The sequence below is a fragment of the Haemorhous mexicanus genome, chromosome 2 (genome assembly GCF_027477595.1).
Source record: "Haemorhous mexicanus isolate bHaeMex1 chromosome 2, bHaeMex1.pri, whole genome shotgun sequence".
NCBI lineage: Eukaryota > Metazoa > Chordata > Aves > Passeriformes > Fringillidae > Haemorhous > Haemorhous mexicanus.
In genome coordinates this window covers 102,419,609-102,444,760 of record NC_082342.1, presented here as the reverse complement: position 1 = coordinate 102,444,760, position 25,152 = coordinate 102,419,609, and the positions used below count along the sequence as shown (strand labels likewise).

At 37.1% G+C, this 25,152-nt stretch overlaps 1 protein-coding gene across 3 annotated transcripts in view; it reads right to left on the bottom strand.

Moving 5' to 3' along the window:
* WWC3 (WWC family member 3) overlaps nucleotides 1-25,152 on the bottom strand; it is a 99,568-nt gene that overhangs the window by 27,606 nt on the left and 46,810 nt on the right. For all 3 annotated transcript variants that reach the window (XM_059839737.1, XM_059839736.1, XM_059839735.1), the window contains exons 5-9: nucleotides 24,439-24,518; nucleotides 18,184-18,313; nucleotides 12,569-12,718; nucleotides 10,453-10,526; nucleotides 1,270-1,512 (exon numbers count right to left, since the gene is read on the bottom strand). In XM_059839737.1, the coding sequence (XP_059695720.1) occupies nucleotides 1,270-1,512; nucleotides 10,453-10,526; nucleotides 12,569-12,718; nucleotides 18,184-18,313; nucleotides 24,439-24,518 (677 nt within the window). The remainder of the gene's footprint in view (nucleotides 1-1,269; nucleotides 1,513-10,452; nucleotides 10,527-12,568; nucleotides 12,719-18,183; nucleotides 18,314-24,438; nucleotides 24,519-25,152) is intronic.

The window sequence follows — 25,152 nt, the reverse complement described above, 5'->3', positions numbered from 1 at the left end:
TTAAGCTTTCCTCCAATTTGTCATAAAAAATAGAATGTCCATCAGTATTATTCTGACTTCTGCTCAACTTTCTGCTAGCATTTGAAATATCAAGTACCACAGTAGAATGCTGGTTTCCACAGCATGAACTCCATGGAAAAATAGCTTAGTCTTCTTGCCAACACAGTATGCACTACCTAACATGAGAGCCCAAAAACAACAAATAAAACTTACTACACGACAGAGTAAAGTGAACTCCCTTTTCTGTCAGTTTAAGCTGGAAAACCAACGTAACAATATGGCAAAAATTGCAAAATAAATTACACTGACCTGTAGGCTGGCTGTGAATTTTCTATTTATTGCCTGAATTTGCTGTCTGAAGTAAGCATTTTCAAAGAAACTGAAGTTGCCAAAATCTGCACATGGAAAGCACTTTCAAATATTTTTAAAGTGTCTTAATTGTTTAAATATTAACCTTTACACAGATCACATTAAAGCTGGTTCCTGTAGGTTTTACTGAAGTGTCAAAGCTGAGGTTTTACCACTATTTATGAGAAGCAAGAACAAGCAGTTTCTTGCTTTCCCTGGAAGCAGTCTATAGTAAAAAGAGATTAAGACGTTTTGTCCTTTTCTCTGGCTACAGGAAAAGCTCAGCAACTTTGAAATAAACACTGAGTTTCCACTAATATGTTTTCGGGTTGTTTATTTTATATATAACTCAATTTTTAAGTTTTCAAGAATGACTTTGCTTACTATGTTCTCTGAATGCCAGAACTGGGATATGTTCCCACTGCTGAGATTGCAAATGAAAATTATTGTATATAAAAGGCAGCAAAACCGTAATCATTTAACTTTCCTGTTATAGGCCAGAAACTAAATATAGCAAAGGATCTTTGTTCTGATGCTTTTGGAGATGACTACTACTCCACTGCAAAGAACAGAAAAATCTTTCACTATCCAACTACAGTCATTCAGGTCTCTGTTATCAGACAGTATCACTCAGACCTATTCCAAGCATCTTTCAAGATTCTATTCAGATTTCTTCTTCATATTCAGAATTTTTAGATGAATGAAAGGAAAACAACCTAGTCGACATCCCTGCAACTCTGCTTCAGAAAAGTTCAAGACAGAATTAAATAGTGACAGGAGTGGTCTTCTACTTTTTTGAAACTAATTTTTTTTCTAGCAACTTACTTTTTTCCTTAAACACAATGAAATTCCCCACTCTTCCTTTTGAAGCTGCCTACATAGATCTCACAATAGAGGAGAAAACAATTCAAGTTCCCAAACCTTTCAGTGGCCCCATGAGCAGACGTTGCTCGAGCTCGCTGAATTTCATCCTCCAAGCGTCTTTTTTCTTCCTCCAAACGTGCAATGTCTTCTGGGGATCGTCTTTGCTGACTGATGAGCTGCAGCTCCTGGAGAAGAGCCTCCTTCTCCTTGATGAGCTGAAGACGGTCCCTGTCTGCTTCAGCCATTCCTGGCCAGGATTCATTATCCAGCAAGGCCAGCTGCTGTTGTATATTCGAAACTCTTCAAAGGAGAATAAATATATTTCAAAATGCAGGAGAGAAAGACAAGAGGAAATATATCAGAACGTGAAGCCTGTTAATGCCTGTGCCTTTTTTCTTCTAAATATCAAACCAAGAAAATTTAGAGGGGTTTGGGAGGATTGTTTCTGGGTTTTGAGGTGGGCTTGTTTTTGGAGGGTTGTGTTTGGTTGATAGATTTTAGAAGTTTTTTATTTGTTTTGTGTATTTTTAAAACAGCAAACAACTGCAAGTGTTCCTACATGTGTAGATGTGCGAAAACTACAGTGTTTTTATCCACTGTATAAACATCTGTCTTCACACCGTTGTCATTTTGTAATACACCAATTAATATTTTAGAGCTCGAGTTTACTGCCTGTACAGCTGATGAAGCTGAACATTTTCTTATTCATCCTTCTTCTACAACCAGATCTTAAATTGGGATTTCAAAAGTGCAGTAAGAATTTGAAGAAGCAGAAGGTGAGACACTTAACTAGTGGCAACAGGTCCATAAAATCAAGTCCCACCTCATAGAGGAACGGTTCAATGGGCTGAAAATATTAGGCTACCCTAAATGACAAATTTTGAAAATGTAAAAATTTTAAAGCTGCCATTAAAACAGAAACATCAGTCTGGAAAAAAGACTTACTGGTTACAAAATACAAGTGGCTTTAGATGAATCTATCATAAAATATGCAATTAACTTGGGATTTTTTCTCTAGTACTCTTTATAGTTAGAAGTAGTTTCTTGTATCTCAACACGCTGTACCATTACATGAAACAACAGTTTTAAGAATAATTCCACAGCTGACATTTTAAGAAAATGTTCTTTTAAAAACAAATTTTGAACTCCTATCAGTATTAGCAAGAACACTAAAGCTAGACATTTCACGAATGTTTCTTTTGGCATAAGAGGGAGAACACTTACAGTTAGGTATTTATGTTTGTCTTGCAATGACAATTTAGATACTTTAGAATTTAACAGCTAAAATTAGAGGCAAGTAAGAGAAACCTAGCTTTCTGATTTTCGAACATTTGAAACTCAAGAACTGTACAACATTTATGCAGTTTACACCTCAGTTTCATCTTCTCTTTGAAATGTTAGCATTCAAACAAAGATCAGTACCTCTAGAAGATTACTACCCTTTAAATAAATAGGGCACATAATAAAATAAATAAATAAACAAAAGCATTTTGAAGTCAGCCATAAAAGTGGGATATAGCTCATTGGTTTTAATTAAAATAATCTTTTATCAAAAATATCTGGTAAGAAAGAAAATTTTAAAAAGCAAGGTAAAGGCACATAACACACAAGCAGAAGATTCACAGTGTGATAATGTGATTATGAGCAAAAGAAAAGGTATCGACATGACGAAGGCAACGTTTCCCTCATCTAAAAACAAAAGCTCATGCAATAAGGTTTATCTCCTACTGACATCAGGGAAGTATTTGGCCATCTTATTATCAGGGGAAGGGAATAAGCTATCAATATAAGTAATTTTGCAGTGACTGCATCCATATATGAATAAGAACTTCAATCTCCCCACACCCCTCAGATTTCATTTCAGCAAGTAAAGAAATTGGGTATTATGTCACATTTTTGTCTGAAGCAGAATACTTTATCAAGGCTTTCAATACCATTTCCTCCTCCTTGTTTTAATAACAAACTTCCTGCCAATAGCTACTGAAGGCACCATTGTGGATCGATACATACAGTCTACGTATTTCACACTTCAGCTATTGTGTATGAATCCAGGATGCAGCTTCCTGAAGAGCACCTCGCCCCACTGACCAAATGTCAGGGCCAGGAAGAGCAAGCAAGGTCAGGATCCCTTCTCTCTCCTACCCAGGCTGCTCTTCTGTTAAATATTCAGTAAACACTCCTGAAGCACAAAGAGCTTGATTTTCAGGTGTTCAGTGCCAAATGAAACAAATAAGGACTCAAGATCCTTTCAACAGAATCACAGAATTCCGGTACAATTGAGTTATCACAGCTTGGAAAACGAGTGTGAATCACATGAGCCTGGACTATTTGATTGTGTTCATAAGCTTTTACACAGCTTGTGGACAAAAAAAGACGAGATTCATCTGAAGTCTGTGTTTCTCCATTAAATAGCTGAAGGACTGACCCTTTCCTTCATTTTAACACTCTCAATTGTTTTGCTAGTTATTTTTGCATTGCAGGGGGAGCTGGTTAAGAAGCACACCACAGGAACAAATGAACACTAATGAAGACAACAAGGAAGAGAGAAGTATGATCAGGGAAGAGATTCCCCTCTTTCAGTGCTAGTGAATCAGTGATTCCACTGGTCTGTGGAGTAAAACACCACCTTCACTAAATACAAGAGGTTTTAATTTAGACTCTTGAGCTTGCTGAGCACATAACTCCTTTTGTGTATGACATTCCAGCTTAAAGTTTGTTTTTTCCCTTCAGTTTCTGTTATGGTGATGCCTTGAAAGTAGGAAGTTCTCATACAATAACTTAATTATACTGTTATTAAAGAAGGGAAAGTACTGCTGTGGACAAGGTTTGTATCACTGAAGAGTTCCAAAATCTGATTAGGTATTTACTTTGAGTCCCTCGACACTCTTAGCTAGCTCTTCTTGTTTCTACAGTTTTCCCTTTACACAAAGAAAAAGCAGGCAGAAAAGACTATATAATGCAGGAATCTGTTGAAGTACCAAAAAGCCAGTTTTCTGCAACCTCTACTTCTTGCACATGAACTGAAGTTTTGGGGCAATTTTGTTGCTTGCTTTCCACTGGGGAATCCCTCTGTATGGTAAGTTGTTCCAAGAAGCTACCAGTGACAAACTTTTGAATATTTATCCCCGTGGATAGAAGACACCCCTGAGGCTTTTATGGTCTCATTCACCCAAAATTACGAAAAAAAATTGAAGTAGCCATGTTTAGTTATGCTCAGAACTTAATAAAAAAGTCCTCTTAAGTATGTTCCATAACTGCAATCTGTCTCCTCAAACACAAACGTTTCTTCCAATCACAACAAATACATGAATAAGCCATTTCACTATGCTTGCCTATGCCAGACTTTATGCCTGTACTACACCAGCCATTCTCACAGCTGCCGAGTTAGAAGAAAATGGCTGTTGTAAAACTCAGTGCATATATTAACCTGCCTTAAAATAGCCACTTAAATCAAGACTTGACACAGATTGTAACCTAAAGTGGAAAAAGAAATATTTAGGATCCTTTATGAAGCCTCTGTTTTTCAAACACATTTTTCCTTCCTGATGAGTATTTTAAAGATACTATTTTTTAACTGTAGTGACTGCAAAAGAGTGCTTTTATCTGGCCTAAAGCCAGATACTGAGGTCCCTACTGATCCAGCCATTTAACATATTCCTGTGGAAAAAACTGTTAATTTTGAGCCATCAACATTCCAGGCATTTTGCCCATTCCCATCCTTGCATAACAAGTGCTGGGGAGCTTGCATTCCTCACTGGAGTAGGTGGTATCAAATGACTGGTTCCCTAGGTAGGCAGGCCAACTTGGTGCTTAATTCAGTATTTTAAAATTTCGAATGGAGATGAACATAACAGTTTGGGTTAAGGGAGGGGCACAGATGGGATGACAAAGGTTTAACTTGGTGATCTTGAGCAAACACTGACTTGAAATGGCACACTTGCCCTGAAAATGGCCAAGCCTAGGTATCTAAGAATGATGTCTCATTCAAGAAAATGCAGACATAGCATGAGGATGAAGATCAGTAGAGACACTAGTTTATTAGGCAAACTACATCATGAGGAAAAAAAGGCATGTATTTCCAAAATTTAATTAGACATAAATTTATTAAATTTAGTAGCATGACTGAATCATTATAGCTCTACACAGCTCCTCTCCCCCTGACAAAACAGGGCAACCCGTCTGTCACTAAAAATACCTGAGGAACCTTAAAGATTTTGTTAATGTCCAGAAAATCACTTTCAAGGGTGGTATCTGAATTCAGCACTAATGAAGTTATATTGCTGAGCTCAAGAGGATATTTATTAAATAGAGCATAAGAAGTGAGTAAAAATCACTCATTGTGAGATGAGTGATTTACAACTACAATTTATCCCATTCTGATTCTTACTCAGACTATAAACAAGACAGGGGTCTTGGGAAGGGAAATACTCTGAACCAATTCAAAGGTATTAACTCATGCTTGTAAAATGGACAAATTATGGGTACCCTATAGCTGGCACTTGTTCTTCAAAGTTACCATGGTTTGAATTTTACAAGGAGAAGAAAGGAAACCCAACAATACTCCTCTACATTTAAAGGCCTAGGCTTTTGGCTGACATACCATACCACTCTTGAACTGAGGCCTCTGTTACCTGCGGTATGAGAAGACCAATGGGGATAAAATAAAGAAAATATTCTAGTTCCTATTTGAAAGAAAACAGTGGCTAAGATCACATAAATCAGTCCTGCTTAATCTTTTCCCTAGGCTTATAATTGGACCCAGTTCTCTGACACTTCAGGAAATAGGGAATATCTCCCACATGCAATACCCAACAGAGGTGGCTGTGGGACTGAAGACACATAATGAAGGGTGTAAGAACTTAGTAATTTCTGGTATTTACTGACCCTCTTGAGTGTGGACTATGATTTACATCCAAAGAGGGGAACGCTAGAGAAAGACAAAGAAAGAAATGGAAAGAACAAGAAGCTGGGGAACTCGGCCAAATGCTCACGAAATTTCTCCACTGTGTCTATTTTGGCTGTTCCTGCAAGTATGTGCCACTGTAGCTTTGGCAGACAACACGAGTATGGCTTTGTACAATACCCAGCCTTCCTGACAACCCAATTCATTCAATAACAACAAGGTCTTAAATTGGCTTAAGAAACTCATGAAAACATTTGAGTCCTCTGGCATTTTGCAGATTTTAGGAAAATAGCAAAAATCTGCTAAAAGCAAGTTTTCCCGAATGCACAGGTGAAATAGTACAAAACTTTAAAAGAAATTCAAAAGCATGTCTAAACTCCCTTTATAACCCAAAGGAAATGTTTTATGCTTATAAACCAACACTGGGAGATTTAGGTTTGGCTGAGCCAGGTATTTATGGGCTATCAAAAAAATTACTTCATCCTTAAATCAGATTTTCAGATTTGTTCAGCAGAATAAAGCATACAAATCCACTGAATTTCACTAGAGATTTGGTAATTAAACCTTGAAATCTGCCTATACAAGATAAATTTTAAAAGGAAACTACTTGACTATGTTATTGTATTAGTACTGGAATTTTGCTATCAATATCCAATCAACATGTACTTCGTCACTATAAGCACAAATTGCACTGACACACTTCTGCTTATGCTACTGATTTTAGAGTCAAACTGAAATTTAATTTTCAAAATGAGACAAGTTTGCAACAAACTATACTGAACAGGAAGAAGTAACATCCTTGAAGACAACACTAGAAATATTAAGCATATCTGAGGAAGAGGTTTTTTCAAGGCTAATATAATCTCTTGACATCCACTGCATGCCTCTATGAAATGAATGGAAAAATAACATCTTTGAATTCAAGTTCACAGAAGATACAAATAAATACTACCCAAACTAGGTAAACTGGTTGAAGACGTTTGAATGTATTTTTAGTTCATTAAAGTTAGCTACATCAGACTGGACTATTAAAAACAAAAAAAAAAACAAAAAAAATTTAAAAAAACCCCACAGCTAAAACTTTTGTTGCTTCTTATTGGGGGAATTATTTTTCATCTACTGGTTAACACACTTCACCAGATACGAGGCACTGCAGCAATGACATTTCATGAACATTTGCTAGTATACTTCATGTAGTCATTCTACTGAACTGCACAACTTAAGAGTTATCAAAGAAAAACAATTTGCTTTTGATTTCTTGTGCTATGAAGCAGGATATTCAGAAAAGTGCTTGAGGGGTACATTTTCCAGTGTGCAAATGCTTTCATGAGAGGTGGTCTCACTGAAATAGCAACTGAAACTAAAAACAGTATTTATCCAGGCAGCTTGGGGCTGTCTGTTCAAAAAGACCGTCCTCCCTCCCCCTCCTGCTTCTCTGGAGGGCCACACTGGCAGATCTGAGAGGAGCAATTTCATGGAAATAAGGTACAGTTTATTTAGATATAATGGGAGAAGGGGAAGAGTACAGAGCAGAAGAGAAGTGATTGAACCTCCTTTCAGCATGATTGGTGAGTTAAAAAGCAGAATTTACAAAACTCCTCCAAGAGCCTGGATCAGAAACAGGGCAGAGGATCTCTTCCCCAGCATGCTGGAAATGTCAGAACCCACAGTGTACAACATCTGAAATACTCATGGGAAAAATTAAATTGCAAATCATCCAACTTCCTTCCAGTGGGAAAGTGATGGAGGGGGAAAAAAAGCTATGTGAATGCCTTAATTTATGTGAAGGCCAAACCATTCAGCAGTCAGTGAGATTTTTGAAGGAGGAATTAAAATAAAACTATCCTTTTTAAGGGAGGAAGGATATTTTGGGAGTGCAAGCCAACTCTTCTGCAGTCACTGGGTCTCATCTCCTGAATTTCTCAAGGCAGTTCATTCAAAAATCCCTGCATTTTCTTGCTTAAACTCCATATACAGAGAATATTTTATTTTTTAAAGACTTTACTTCAGACAAATATTCTGCTTATATATGGCTAGATTCACAAAAGCAACTAAAATGCAGCACTCTGTCCTTCAGTTTGTGGAGCTTTTTTCCTGCTTTCCTTTCAGGGAAAGGACGTACTTTTCTACTACAGTGCATTTTAAGTCTCCCATTAAACGTTTGTCAGTTGTACTTCTTTGCTGTATGTTTCAACACCCACTTGACAAGCAAGCAGTGACAATATACTGCCTTACAGCTGTGACATACTGTAGCATTTTAATTTTCTACTTTGTAGATTTAATCCATCGCAGCACATTCCGTCACCCACACTGTGCAGTAACAGTAGATATTTCACCAGCCAAGGGAGAATGAACACAAAGATATTTAGTAGAGACAAAAGCCCTACAGAAATGCCAGCAAGCTAAGGGGAAGGAATGCATGATAAATGAAGAATGCAACCACAGAGATAACTGGTAGGGGCAATGAGCTTTGTGCAGTTCCACTCAAAAGCTGAAAGCTGATTACTTCCGTACAACATACTGGGCAGAATAAGGCTACTCTTTTAAAGCAACTAACATGCTTTTGCTAAATAACAGACCATTGTCAGAGCTGCTATCCTGGGAAAGCAAAACTACTCTTACTGCAATCACCATTCTCATGTTGGAAGGTTAGTTACCCAGATTTTCTACACTTAATTAAGATCAAACACCAGCTCACTTCTGATGTTCAGAAATACTGCATTCCATGCAGAAACAAATGTTCGGCATTTCCAGCTGAGAAATGCTTCGCTACTAAAAAAAAATTAACCCATAAAAACCCAACACCCCTTTACCCCCTCCGAAAAAACGGCACTCCATCTTTTCCCTGTCATAAACAAACAAGAAGAGAATTGTTCTGAAAAACACAGAAAAACTATGTCAGAAAGCTGAACTAATAACATTTTAATACAATCTTCACAGCATCAGTGGCTCTGTTAAAATGAACAGTGTAAAACTAAATTCCATTATTCTTCTTCCATCAACTCTAAGTTGCTAAATTATCACTGGACTATTGAGTGCTAAGTTAGCCTGTGAGCAAACACAGGACACATTTTTGTTTCGTTCTTTTTTCCCCCAATTATTAACCTTTATTAGGTAATAGTCATTGGTATTTACACACAGTATGTATAACACAGACTTCCATTCAAGTTACAAATCCTGAAGATTTAGCTGTGTTTACCTAAGTTGCTTGTACCAACTTAATTTTTTGAAGCCTGTACTGTGTCCAAATGTGGGTAAATTTTCCAAGAACAACAAAATGGTGTACTGCCTATAAACTTCCAATTCTTGCCAAGACATGTGACAGCATTACAGATGCCCCCAAAGAAAAAGTCACTATGATATAAAAAAAAAAGAGGCAAAAGAATTTAACTTCTTTTTCTAAATCTTGTTCCGCGAGATGTAAAAAACTAGTAGAATAGAACACATTGAAAAGAAAAAGAAATCCTAATTTATACAAATTTTAAAACTATGCTTTTTGATGTTAACTATATTGAATCTTTTAAGTGTCAGTCAAATTAAGTAACAGAATATTCTACCAGCACAAATCAAAGTAATTGTGAGTGCATTAATTTACTGACTTCAAGTAATCACCTGTACCCACACTATTGTCTTGAATATGTGGCAAATAGTTTGAAAACAATAGGGCTCAGTGAGGAGCCACTAAAATATTTAAGTAGATAGTACTCTTAAAACTTCAATAAGCTAAATGAAAAAACACTGCAAGACTGGCTTCCACAAGAAAAATACTTAGAATAAACATTTAGACTGAAGGACTTAGTGAAGAATCAATCTATTTCAAGTAATACTTTTTATCATTTTTATCAGACTTTATTCTTAATTTCAACATTTATTTTTATGTACCCTTTTGTTCAGCTCTGAACATCTTCATTTATCTTACAGGAAGTTCAGCATTCTTTCTTCTTCATGGGTTCAGTGCACTGAACTTAAGACACAGGTATGCAAAGCTTTGGGTATCCTGACAGACCAGGCTGATAAGTGTAAATTTAAAGACTGTTTATATCTAGGTTTGAGAGAGAGGGTGAAAAAATGTAAAACAGTTTAACTGAACCACTATGATTTTATGTTTATACAAGTATAGAAAAGGGCTGACATTTAGCTTTATCTCTGCAAACAATTATAATAATCTGATGATAAAGTCTAATATTTACCTAAACTTTCATTATCTGTGAACTACTCAATAGAGAGCAAATTAGTCTTCCCAAAGACATTTCAGCTAGGATGCTGGGTCCAGTTCTACTTTGAAAACGTTAATCACAGAAGTAAATATAAAACCCAATAGATTTATCTTTAATTACCTTTTCTTGGCCTCTTCATATTGCCAATTCAGCCTTACTTTGTCTACAAGTCTTGTTTTGTCATCAAACCCAAACTTGCAGAGTTGAAGAGCAAGGAGAGGAGGAAAAAGAAAGAAAGAAACAAGTTAAAAACACTCTCAGCACAATAATGAAAGGAATATATTAGTCTTCCTTACTGGACTCATTAAAGATACCTCTATGCTTAAAGTAGTAACATCATTTTAAAAAAATCAATTTTATGCCTTACAAATGCAAAACTAATTTATTGCTAAAAGCAGAGAAGATAAATAAGCCCTTTCAATAAATTATTAACCTGGAAATCAACGGTTAGCAAATTGAATCACTGATAAATGGTCAAAGCTTTTCAGCTTTATATCCAAGTCTACAAGACAAAGAGAGTTTTAATTGAAATATTCTGCTATTTTACATGGCTATTTTATGAATACTTATATAAGAAGCAATTCAGATTACACTCCCTGTACTGCGATGTGTTACCCAGCACCTACAACATTAGTGCATTTTAAACATTACTACAAAAAACCCCACCTGATCCTTGAAGCAGCTGTAGAACGTGCATTTATGTTGCAACTCCTACTGCATAGTGTTTCTACAACAATTTCTATTTCAGGGCATTAGCACTTCCCTCCTCAGAAGTTTGTGTATGGTCTAATAGTTAAAACCTAAGCTCCTATACAAGAGCATTGCTGCACCTCCAGATTTCTCCTCTAGCACCTGCTTTTTCTGTCCCCATCATCCCACGGGTAAAAACTCCCTTTCTTTTCTACTCACATGGCACTAACAATAGTTCCGTGAAAAGATTCGGGTAATTATGTATTTTTGTTTCCCTTACAAAAAGCCTATACCTGATAAACATAATTTCCAGTGTACTTGTCTTGGATTGTGTACTGCAAATGGGAAAATGCTCCTGTGTTCCTTTTGGTAATTTATTTCAGAATTCAATAATCCCATCCATGGCCCATCCAAAAAATTACACCCTGAAGGCACCATCTGCCTAACACCCTGAAAGACAGCCTAGCATTAGCTCAATTCTCTCAAAAACAAGATTTCCTCTTCTGTAGGGACCTTCTGGAGACATCCAATCTGACAACTAGCCAGCAGTGAAGGAGGATTATAATAGATGAGAAATGGTATGGTAAAACCAACAATGAGATGATTTCTAACTAAATGTAAAGTAACATCTAAACTACCATACTAACAAACTGCAAACAAGTTGCCTTCTTGCTTTGGTGTCAGTCATCCACAGAGGCATATGTTTTATTACTGACTAACAACTGGGTTCCCATAGTACTAGTGCAAGCTGAATTTTGATTTACTATTATTTGGAGTACACAATTTCATTCAGATAGAACGATTTCCAAAGAATGCCAGTATGTTCTTCTCAAATATCATATTTAAAGGCATATTTGAGCACAAAGGTATAATAGACTACATCGTAAATTTTATTGATTAAGAAAAATACTTTGAGAATAAAAAATACTTTCCTTGTCTTAGAGGAAAGGAGCAGAGATCTACTACACATCTTCAATGTATATGAATAATGAATACAAGCATGATAAAAACAAGACATAAAAAATAAAATTAAAAAAATACACAGCTATTACTACTACCACAGTGCTAACATCTCATGCAAAAACATGTCTCTACTGCAACTTCAAACTGACTAAAGAATTTTCTTCCTTCCTGCCTTATTACAAGTATCAGTAATTCAGAGCTGGGAATATGAAGAGAAGAGGTCCGTGGATACCTAAGCAAGAGCTGTTACTCCAGGATGAACCTGCAGTCACCAAAGTGGTAACACAAGAAGTGCTCTGCTGGGCTGGCTGAGTCCAGGAGCTGACTTTACCTGTCACTGACCACAAGCATGCCCCTGCATCCTTGCTGCCACACTCAAGCAGCAGAACCCCCAAGCCCATAGCTTGCACACACTGGAAAAAACAAGCAAATGCAACTCCCTCACCACCCGTAATGCTTTGGATTTTTCCTTCTGCACCAGCCAACACCTCTTCAATTAAAAGAGTAAATAACACTGTATCGCTGTAGTTCAAAAGCAGCTAATTTTGTACAGCAAATGTTTCACATAGGAACACTCACATACCTCTCCAGTGATGTCAGTCTGAGAACAAGCATCACAGTGTTGTTGAGGTAAACAGGAGTCACTGAGTGAACTAGAATTGTGCTGGAGATCCTGCAGGGAATCTGTAATACAACAGCTATTCCTGAATCCATCTGTTAATTTGGCCAGGCTCTAAAGGAGAAGACATATTTAGAAAGATTAGAAAAAATTGTTTTTATAGTACTTTTTAATAACAGAAAAAAAAAAATCAATTATTTAAAGAGACTGGTAGCCTGTCTGTACAGAGCTATTTGCAGAAAGTAAAATTCATTGTTGTGTTACCAGCATGCAAAAGGTTTGCTTCGGAATAAACCTCTCCTTTTAAAAGAACCATGTAACAGTACGCAGACTTTCTATTATTTGTTTTAAATCTGTGAATGTTTTATCTTCTGTATGGCTTGCAGCTCTTTAAATCTGGCAGCTGTCAACTTCACATTAGCTGATAGGGAAGACAAATGTGATTCACCTGCCCTTTTGCCATCTTCTGCACAGGTTACATTCCTTAGTCACTGCTGTTATCTCATCCAACTTGATGAATACCTTGTATTGATTGCACTTTTATGACAGCTGATATCATCCCTGTGCTCTCCTAGCCAGGGTTCACATAGTTAAGAGATATTTTACACTTTGGGTTAAGCAAGGGACATCGCTGAAATGTCTAGACAATGACACAAACTGTCAGAGTAAAGCAGAAACATCAGTCTTTGAGGGGAAAGGGGAATATGACAGAATCACACAAAATAACAAAAATAACCTTTTTGACAATATAAGCTTGGTTGACAGGCTCTTAAAAAACCTTTAAAAGAACAAAATTGTTAGTATCACTTTTACTTTCCCATTGTGCATTCTCTCTTGTTCAAAAATTAAAGATAATGTTGTATTAGTAACAAAATCATCAGCTGTCATTTATGACAGAGATCCTAAGCATTGCACATCACACAAAAATGAAAAACATTCTGTCCTCTCACCCATCCTTCACAGGAAAAAGGACAATAAAAAATGTGGGGGAAAAAATTATCAGAAATTTGAAGATCTGTAGTAATTTATAAATCATAACACAATCAAAAAATTTGGTTTCAAAAATACACATAAAAAACTTACTAAAACTGCTTACTCTAGTGTCTGAGTTACAGAGTCAGGGACATTGCATTGGGAAAAGGCTGGTCCTCAGGAATTTCAGTGGCTCTGACTACCAGTGATTTTCAACAAGCCGAGGTTACAGTCCATAACCAATTATTAGAAGATTTCTCAGTCTTCAAAGTGCAGTTTAAAAAGAGTAACACAGCAATACTGCTTTTTCTTACATCAAATTCAATTAGTAGAGTCCAGAAATGAACCCGTGTAACAGCAACTTTTGCTACTGACAAGAAGAGCAAGGCCATGCTGAAGATGAAGGTATCTGGTTTCAGAGCCTAGGAAGCATCCAGGATTATGGAAACGTAGGAGGCCTGAAACTAGCCAGAAAAAGCAGCTTTTTCTGATGGCCTCCATTTCCATGATACATGGTCCATTCCCTTTGCTCTCATATACCAGCCCCTCCCTCAGGCCAGCCTCCACCAGAAATGAAGAGGGAGAACATCCAGCCTGGTACAGGATGAGTGAGCAAGTGGGCTCCCCAACCACAAGAGTGGGGCCCTGTCTTCTCCCTGACAGCCCTTTAAATCACACACTCTGTTTCCCTCCTATTAGGGAATGGCACATGGTACCTGCCACGTACTGGACAGCTTGTGCTGCTCCCTCTTCAGTCTCTGTCTGCTCTCTGCAGGTCTGAGAGGGGCTGGGATTTCACAAGAAGCATTGGCAAAGAGAGAGGACAGCACAGAGCAATGCCAGATGTGTTGGCAGTAGGACAAGGCTACCACCACATGTCTCCAGAAGCTTAACTTGTCTTGGGTCCACCAAAAAAGCCAATTCTTCTGCCACCGCCCAACTGAACTGAGTCATTTTAGTATGAAGGATAAAATATATTTTCTTCTCAGCCTGAAACTGCAAATTCAATTTCAATTTACATTGCCAAGAGATCCCTAGCTAGTGTCCCTTTATCCTTGTGAAAGGAACTGCTCAACAACATGGGAAAAAACCCACAACTTTTACTTTATGAAAACTGTAGACTCCTGTCTAACTCTCTTCTTCAAAACTCACTGGAAATCATCCAGTCCTGTCAAGACTCCTGTTGTATGGAGAATCAAGAAGGATCTCTAATGGGTTTGTAACATGGAAATAATAACTTCAGATCATGGCCTCTTCCCAGAAAAGCATAGCCAATTGCATCAACAAAAACTCAGCATTCAGAAAGCCTGAGGTTTCTCCTAATAAGTTATGTTCCATCTGCCATCTTTGGATAACACATATTATGTTACAGGTATGTGCAATACCACAGATCCTGATGCCAGAACTGAAATCTAAATTTTTCCCTGTATTTCAACTACTTTATGAACTCCTGGTATGCTCCTGATGCCCTCAAGCATTCTCCCTGGCAGGTAATGAAGGGCTACTTGGCTGCTGGCCAGGCTTCCTATCCAGGCACAGTTGCTGAACCCTGTCCCCTACTTAAAAATGAGGAAGCATTTGACAGGGGGCAATCACCAAGCAGCATCACCTTAACTTACACCTACATGCACAGATGACAGTGTCCTAGGGCAAGCATAAATGCATTAAGTCCTTCTAGCTGGATGAGTGAAAACAGGCACCAGCAACCCTAACATGGAAAATTACAACCCGAGTTAGCACATTTTTAGATAGAAACAATTTATAATTGCTATTATAAACAGCAGGAGTAATTTCCTCCCCAGCTACACAGAGGAATCCATCTTTCATCTCGAGTTTAAGGATTGTTTATGGCAATCCCACGGAAACTGCCAAATTAGCCTCCTGTTAATGTGAAATTCTAGGCACACCAGCCCAGACTTACCCAAAAAGAGAGAAATGAGCGCTGTCATTTCACCATTATCTGTTGCCATCTGATTTGGGAGCGCTCTGCACAATTTCAGTGCACTTCCTATCTAACCTATTTAGCCAATTTATCTGGTAACATAGTGAAAAGAAAAAAGAAGAAATAAAAAGCCCACGAAAACCAAAGTCCACTGCTCTGTAAGGATGACATTTTAAAAGCATACACACACTAAAATTAAGAAAGAGCTGGGGGAGGAGAAATAAACATGCTGCTTTCAGGAACCTAACCATACACCTTTATTATTCAACCTTGTATAAGAAATCTGCCCACTTTTTCTGAGCAGTAGCAATGCATATTTTGCTTTATTTGCAATCACAGCATCCAATTTAGATCTGACCACCCTCACCCACACAACTAAACCAATTATCATACTTCTACAACAGCTACAATTTTCCAAGCACCTACACAAGACTGAGTCACTTCTACTATGTTTCGTTCTGTTGCTTACACTGGCCAGATTTAAATTAAAAAGTACTAAGTCTGTTTCCTTTCTCTGAAATAAAACCCCATATTTTTTACACTATACTTCTAAATCATCTATTAACAAATTTCAAAATAAAAAAGATTTCCTAAGAAAGCTTTTCCTGAACAACAGCAGCTTTAAAATGTAGTGTTTTCAAGGACAATACAACTCCAATATTAATAGGAAAATAAAAACTGAATTCTGAACTTATTAGGGAAGCATTTAAAATAGACTTGTACTCATTTGACAAAGCTAACTCTATGACAATAATATTCAAATAGTTATTAAAAGGCATAGCACAGATTTCTTTGGTTACATCAAAAGTAATTTTTTGGGGTCAAAATTTAAAAAGAGAGCTGGATATTTTTGCAGAGCACAGTAGGCTGGCAAAAATACACCATTTTTACAACTACAGACCTTGTAAATGATGGCATTTACTTCTGTATAGCCATTATAACAAAACATGAGGAAACGTTTTGCATGCTACACTAGTGTGGAACAACTGTTTTCTACATTCTCCTGGACTCCATATACTCTAATGTTGTAATATTGGATTCCATCACAAAAGATTGTCATTAATTAAAAAAAGATACTTCCTAGACTCATATTTCCTGTCTATCACACAAAGTCACGAAGAAGGATGAAACACTTTCATTTTTGCTTTTGTTTTGTGCAACCTCTATATTCTGGTCCTGCCAGCACTGCCCAATCCTTGATCCTAAGAGTTCTAACTCCTGCAACACTACTTAAAGAAACTGCAAGCACATTTAAAGTTGGTTTACCAAATATGATTTTCAAAGCATCTCAATGTTTACAGCTGGATTTACTGCCACTGAGGACTGAAAATGTAAGGAAAAGAGGTAAAAAAATCTACTGGGGAAGTAAAAACAAGGCCAGTAGTTACACTGCTCCAAGATCTCACACATAAGTCCTTATATTACCAGTTAGTTTCCTAAAATGCGTGTTACTGCATCCATGAAGAACTGTCTTTCTAATCACTTCTTGCTAGCTAGGCACACGGAAGACTGAGAATCACTAAAACTTGGCCAGCCCAAAATAACAAGTATGCTAAAAGCTGCCAAGGCAGAAACTTTTCATAGTGACTTCAGTGTTCTGTCTACGTGAACAAGGATCTGTGGTCCATCAGATGATCTTTGTGTAATGCACTGGAGACTTAATAATTGCATAACTACGGAAATTCATTATATGTAGATTTATAAATTTCCCATATAACATAACAACTGAAAAGAAAAACAAACCTGAAAACACTACTGTAGAGAAAACTGAAATAAAATGTTTGCATGGCAATGGTAATTTAATATGACCCCACAACTTTGGGTAACAAAGATGCCTTCTTCCAAACAAATGCCTCAAGACTGTGTGGAGAGAAGTGTTCTTATCACCTCTCTGTACATGCAGCATTATTTAGGCAGGTCTATAGTGAAGTCCTTTGGTGGCAGAGAGTCATTGTTATTTGATCAAGCTCCTATCACATTAATAACACACATGCAACTGAGAGCTCGAGGCAGGGCACAGAATCCACTCTGAATTCCACTACTCAGGTTTGTACCTCCCCTCAATCCTCATGCTCTAATTCATCAATTTCATGCTTGCATATACATTGTATTTATTCATTTGAAGGTTTTGTGAGAACATTTTGAAACTAACAAGAGCCTTGATATACTCTCAAACTTGAGAGTTTGGGGCAAAAAGTGTGACAGTGACAGAGAACCAGTGTGGGGAAATACATATAAAGGGAAAAACATGGTTGACACAAAGATAAACATTTTAGCACATGAACTCTCAATCCCACTTCATTATAGGCAATACAAAGAGACATAAAATAAAATTAAAAACTTACCACAAATCACAAAGGCTTTTCTTAATACCGTGTAATTACTAAATAGCAACTATCAACATAGCAACAATAGAAAGCTATATTCAATGAAACACTGAGCTAAATGAAACTGAAGACAAAAATATGAAATGCATATGAAGTCCTGTGCTTGCAGTATAGACAATGACTACTTCCCTTTTTTGAACTGCTTGCTATTGGTAATTATCAAACAGAAAAATCAGTTTAGGCCATCCTACTTTCTTATTTAAACTTGGTAAACCCAATGCAATCCCAAGCAAGAAAACAGAGGCAGATTACTACTATTTAGTAGCGTATTTTTTTACCTGCATAAGGTCCTGCCTTTCTTTTTCACCTGTGCATATAGCTTTCTTTATGGTTCGAAGTTCACTCATTATAGCTTGTGCTTCATCCAGTCTGTAATTTGTATGAGCATTTGACATCTTACGATCAATCCTGTTGAAAATATTAAGACAAATTTAGGAATTTTCACATAATTAGAAAGCACACGGACTTTTTGAGACCTCTTGTTTATTCATGTACCACTTCATTTCCAGGAATAAAATGATACTCTACTTGGAATTAACACAGCATTCAGTGCCAAGACCACTCTAAAGACAAAGCAAAGCAATTATCTACCTAGGTTTGGCAGAAGCAACAAATTTCCTGGGTTTAATATCCTAATGCAGAGCTTGCTTATGAGAAATGTGTGTGGGTGATTTCATGCACCAAAAGCAAAACGAACCTAAAACTAACCTAGATGGTTATAACTCAAAAGGTTGAGTAGTCTGGTTATCATATTTTTCATGCATCATCAACATACTGCAGTATCTCTTCCAAGGCTTCTACTTGATCCTGCTTTAAAAGTTTCTAACAAATGCATTTCATTTTCTCAGGAAGAAACTTTTAATGCCTAACATTTTATTGCAAACGCTATCCTGCTATTATAGGCCTCTTTGACTATCTTTTCCATAAGACAAGACATTATCATTCCACACTGAAAAACATGATATGGGAACATCCCAGAAGATTTTACACCTTTAAGCAAGAAGTAAGAGCACAAGTTATGACAGAAGACTGAAGTACTGAATACTAATGTTTCCATCTTGACATATTACAATCACTCAAGGGGAACATCCACTGGCTGAGTTTTCAACCTTTTTTCCAACATTTCACAACAGTAAAGGACAACATAACAGGATACAGAAGACTAGTCCGGTGTATCATCTTGATAATTTGCTTTGATTTATAGATAAAGAATAAGACAAAAGATTATAGTGAACTTATCAGAAGAACTATTTGGTCTTGGATTTACAACAAATGGCTATGGAGTTTTAATCGGTTATTTACAGCAACTATAGAAAATAATGTAAAGTTCCTGTTAAAATGTGGAAAACTAAATTTTCCTGTTAATCTAGCATGAAAAGAATGTACATAGTGAAAATGTGGTAAGTGTAAAGGTCTTTAGGCCAATGCTAAGATCAAATAGCTTCAGGAAAAGCTACGTCAGGTTAACGGAATTAAAGACAAAAACACACATCGTTCATGACAAAGGACATCAATCTACAAAAAGATGCAGTAGGAGAGGGTATGCTATACATGCAGAAGAAGCATACCCAAACTCTATTTAAAATATTGAGACCAACTAACAAGTTTCAAGATAGCTATTACATTAAACTAAGAGTGTCAACAAGAGTCTCTCAGCATGTTCTGCCAGTTAAAATACAAGCAGTGCAATTCCCCTTACATCTGATTACTTGTTTTAAAATTAAAACTTTAAAATGAAAAATCAAAAGGAGTAAATGAAAATCCTGTGGTTTTATAGTGTAGCTCACAATATTTAGGGAACAAACTGGTTGATTGATACAGTTTTAATTTGTTTGTTTTTTTCCTGACAGTTACTCTTTTGGAGACAACACAAAATAAGTATGAATTTCAAGATTTTTCTTTGAACACAAATTTCCTCAAGTTACACAAGAAAACATATAATATTTTATGAATAGTGGTTCAAGAACAAGAAAGGACTTAAATGTCATGTGTATTAAAGCTGGGGGTTTGTTTTTGTTTTCAAAATGTTTCCTTGAGTCTTCACTAATTTTTAGTTAAAATCCTGAGCAGATAAAACCAGGATAAAACAACTAATCCAATTCACTAAAAGTCACGTTAAAAAGATAACACATTTTTATATGAAGGTAACTGTAATGTTAAGAACTATATTCAAATATTAGACATGCAAATGCCTTCTACACAACTGCTCATTATACTGTTTGCCAGGACTAAGGTGGCATTTCAGGAAAAGGAAATTATTTAATTTCAACCAGATTTCTGTCCAGTTATCCACATATTCATGTTCCTGGACGCCACTTTGGAGCCCAGCTTATGAATTGATATTTGTTTAAGGAAAGAATTGGAGAAGTTCCTACTGCCAAAAATATTTAGGCTTAAATCAGTATTGCTGGCAACCCAAACTGACTAAAGTAGCTTACAAAATTACCTATTATTTATTGTCTATTAATTCTTCTCCTTTTTTTCATAAAGATCTATTTCTGAAAGCCATAGAGTTAACAGGAGTCTCCCATTTTATTAATGGAAAATAGCATGCTAAAAATATAGATCAGACCTTTGTATGCATAGCAAGAATATTCTACTAACACACAAGACTGTAAAGATATGAAGATATTTCTAGGATACAGTCTATTAATGTTTGGTCATTGTTTCAGTCCTATGGGGCAGATTCCATTTTCCTCCACCAAAGCACAGGGCTGTACTTTAGCAAAAATCTTAAGTTTTTGTCAGATCTCCTAACCTCTAAATTAGTCTGTAGCTACAAATTGTTTAGCCAGTCCTAATTCCTTGTCACTCCCAACTTCTCACAGCATTCACTCTGCTCTCCTGGCCAACTGGCCAAGTTTTCATTTCCTTTGTTGCTAAACGCCTTCTTCCTCCAAAATTCCTGCTGGGGAGCAGTAGGGTCACTGAAAACACAGGGGAGAAGGAACTGCTCCTCCTTCTCAGTCCCTGCTGCCAGGCCAGAGGAAGGAATTTGCTCCAGAAAAGGCTCATATTTAACCCTGTAAGTTTCGACTGTGACAGGATCGGACGCACCTTGGGGCAAAGGTGGTGGAGGCCAAGGTGCACCATCCTGCAGGGTGGGGATCTTTTCAGGCTTTAAACAAGGAGCTCTACAAAGTCTCCACTGGGCAAACACAAACCCATGTCCAAAGGTTTATCACACACAACATTACCAAATTTAGATGAAACTGTGGAAAGTACATCCTGATATAAAGCTGAAGCTCTAAGAATACTGGAAATCTGACAGTATTGAAGTTGTAGAGGTATTGAAATCCCCCTCAATCATGTCTCCACTCATAAAACCCCACTTCTATAGTCATTTTGTGGTTTTGTTTTCTTTTCATTCTCCTCAAAGATGGTTAAGCCATTTTACTAAAATTAAAAAGAACAGAAAACAAAACACAGTCCAAGGCAGACACTGTACATGGAAAATGTCAATGTAAGAGATTTGCATTTAACAAAGGCATTTGAATCAGACAGCAACACAAAATGATGGAAATACTGAGCAATCCAACTGCCTTCTCCATAAAAGCTGTCTCTGAGAGCTACACCAAGCAAGGCTGCCGAGAGTCACCTGGCAGTAAGTTCCAGTATCTGCACATGATGCCATTTTGGTAACAGTTTCAAAGCAAACATTCAGCCAGATGTAAAGCTCCAAGTTTGATGGCTCCTAATGTTGTTCTTGGCTTACACTTGAAATAAAGTGATGTACATGCCTTTAAAAAACCTGAACAGGATGCATGCCATTTGCAGTTTGGCAGTTACTTGAAGATTTGACTTTGCACAAGAAGGAAGAAGAATGACGCAGACCAAAACTTCAGAAAACGTAACAGAAGTGGGAAATGTCTGAAATGCAATAAACTTTAAAGGGGAAAGGGAAGCGGGGTAGGGGGGGAACAGAGCAAAAAAACTCAGCATTTTTGTTTCAAAGGAGGAGCAATGAAATTTTTTTCAGACAATATACCTACTTTGAGGATATGGAAAAACTAAACTACTTCAGCCTTGGTACTTGACTTGAGTGACCCTTCTTTCCCAACAAATACAGGAGGTAGGGGAGAGATTGCACAGCGACAGGCTAGAGCACTGTTAGGCTTTCAGGCTAATTTGTCTACAGACTACACAAGGAGGTGAGAGAAGATCCTCTCTTCAGCTGTTAGTTTAAGTACTCTCCAAATTGGCTCACTTCCTCCTAGAAGCAAAATACTCCTAAAAAAACCACATGTATCTCACCAGAAGGGCAAATAAAAAAACCACTTAAAAGTATGAAACAAAAACAAAACCACAAGTCTCTTTCACAAGTGAAGAAGTCACTGCAGAGAGCAGAGCACAGCTCCAGGTAACTCACAGGCAAAAGGTTCTCCCCAGCTCCAGCAAACACAACAAGTGCCACCCAGTGCATCAACGGGACAGAGGGTGACCATAGCCAAGCAGCAATGAGCAGCACTGAAGCCCTGAGTTGTCATGCTTGAACTTCTAAACTACATGCCTGGAGAGACCACTGACTAATCAGATATGCTTTAAAATAATTCCTCTCTTGAATGTCTCTCCTATAACCCTATCCTGGAACATGGGCAACTTGACTTGGGCTATAATCCAAGACTAACATTTGTATTCTTAATCATTTGCAGATTTTATTTTTCAAAAAGTTGTACTACTTTACTGGACTATCTTAAATGAATTATACTAATTAAAACAATCTTGAGTTTCAAATGGTCTTCAAATACTTTCATCATTCTAGTCAAGTGGTTAGTCCTTTTATAAAATAATTGAACCTATACCCTTAAAATAACTCAATAACCAAGAGAAGGAAAACAAATTTAAAAAGCAGAAATGGAATGGCAATTCTTACTCTAAGAAAATATGATTAAGAAACATAAGACAAAATTGGTTTTGTTCTGTTACTGTTTACTTATCTACACCACCACACCAATATGTTGACTATATTTAAAATATTACTTAGTATATTGAAACTGCAAATACTTTGAGTGCTTTATTTTACTAATGTTCAGTTAATATCATATATTATCTATTCCTCCAACTACCTCTAAATGCTTCAATAAAAATGCATTTATTAATAAATGATTACATTGTATCTGCCAATAAAGATTTTCGGTATTTTGGTTGAACAAGTTTTCTCCTATGAAACTTTCTAAATGCACTATAAAGCAAAAGAGCCTTGTTTAAAAAAACCAGAAAATTTTGTTATTAAAAAACCAAATCAAACACACCAAAAATATTAAGTGCAGGGGTTACTCCTTTTTTAACAGTTAAATCTGATAATCTTCCTTTTATTTTTTTTGTTATCGTAGTACCAATCAAAATTGGAAAGTAAGTATCCTAACTGCTCCAAGATCCCTGGAATTTCACCAGAATTCCTGAAGTGAAAGCCCATGCTTTGTAGCACCAACACAATAAACCCAAAGCTTCAAAATATTTCTTCAGCTGCTGCACTTATGTTGCAAAATCCATTAGACATGCAACAGCTACAACATTTTCAGGAAGCTCCTGCATTAGGCAGTTTGTTCGCATGCATGCTGAAAAAAGGCCAAGGTTTCTAAATGCACAGCCACAGATTCAAGAGCTGTTCAAGCTCTTGGTCTAGCCACCGGCCTTGCTGAAGGAATCTGGAAGCCACAACAACCTGTGTTTACCTGCCATCTTTTCATGGCCTGGCAACCTCTCTCCCTATCCCACTGGGCATCCCGTGTATGAGCTATGTGTGCAGGTGACTAAGCACACACAGATGGAAGTCACGCAGTTCCCTTCCCATCAGATGGCCTGCAGAAGAGTGGCAGGGAGAGGGTCACCACAACATTTCACAACCTTTGACACCACTGTGCACACAGTAAACAGCAGGGCTGCCTAATTGCCCTGAGAGCAGTGGCAAATTGCCCTGAGCTTCCTTTCCTTACTGGGAGGGGACAAGGAATCACTTTTACGCGCAGACATTTTGCACACATGCAAACCAATCCAAGGTCTCACAGACCGCTAGATTTACAGTACAAGCACAAATCAGCCAGACAGTGCAGAATGAGATGGCCTGACCATCAGGATAACAGGGAGAAGCAGCGCTGAGGTGTACAGCATTCCCTCTAGGAAAAGCTCTGTGTCCAGCCAGAAAGCCTTGGTACTGCCATGGGGAAACTACTCAATAGCATGGTGCTTTGGGCTGTGCTCCAGGTAGTAGGTATCTCCAGAAAGTATTTGGGAAATATTTTTAAAAATCTAATTCCAGTTTGGCAATATCTTGAGGAAAAGTTAAAGAACACAGCCTATAAAGCTATTCTTGCATGTTAACCTACAAAATCACAACTCCAGCCAATTCTGTTTAACTCTTCTTCTATCCTTTCACATTGTTCTCACCCTGCATCACTACCACAGCAGAAAGTCTGAAGCAAAGCCTTTAATGTTTTATTTTTGACAACACTTTTCGATGAAATTCATTCGAAGACAATTAAAAAATAAACGCAAACCCCAAAAAAAGATCCTTCCACAAACTCTTAACTTACTCTTGCAGAGTTTCCACTCCTTTTTCTTTATATTGCAACTCCTGCTTCATCTGTGCCAATTCTCGTTTCAGCCTAGAAAGCTAAATAATACAAAATAATTAAAAGTAAAAAAAAGTAACAGTAACTTTCAAAATAAAAAAAATTAGTTTTTAATATAAAATCTTAAGCTACTTCAAAGAACTGGAAGTGATAATTTTTCTTCTCTTTTTTTGCTTTAAAATTGTGCACTAAAACAACAGAAGACTTTCTTAAATATCATAAGGCCCAATCAAAAAGCAGTCAAAACATGCAACGTATTAATTTCCTCATCTATTTTATAAGGTCTCTTTCTCCAATAGCTTATGCTAATGGCTAGCAAGTTTCAACCCACACAAATTTTCTTCTCCCTTTGTAGCAAAGACAACTCTCAACTGTCTTCAATTCTTTAGTCAGCTTTAAAAGAGACAAAACATTAATTGCTGTTAATTTTTCAATCCAGGAAAACAAAATTACTGCCAGCAGAACTGGTGTCTCTCCCAGAAATGGCAGCCTGGCTTTCCACAGTTATTTTCATATGATCCTGCCCTCTCAACCCCCTTGTCAATTATCTTGATCCAACTAATGAGCATAAATCAAAAGCAACATCGCAAAGATGTCTCCAAAAACCTGTTCTTGTTGCTTTGTGGAAACAGTTACCTGAGTAGGTTGTGCAGACCATGGAAGAGCCAAGCATGA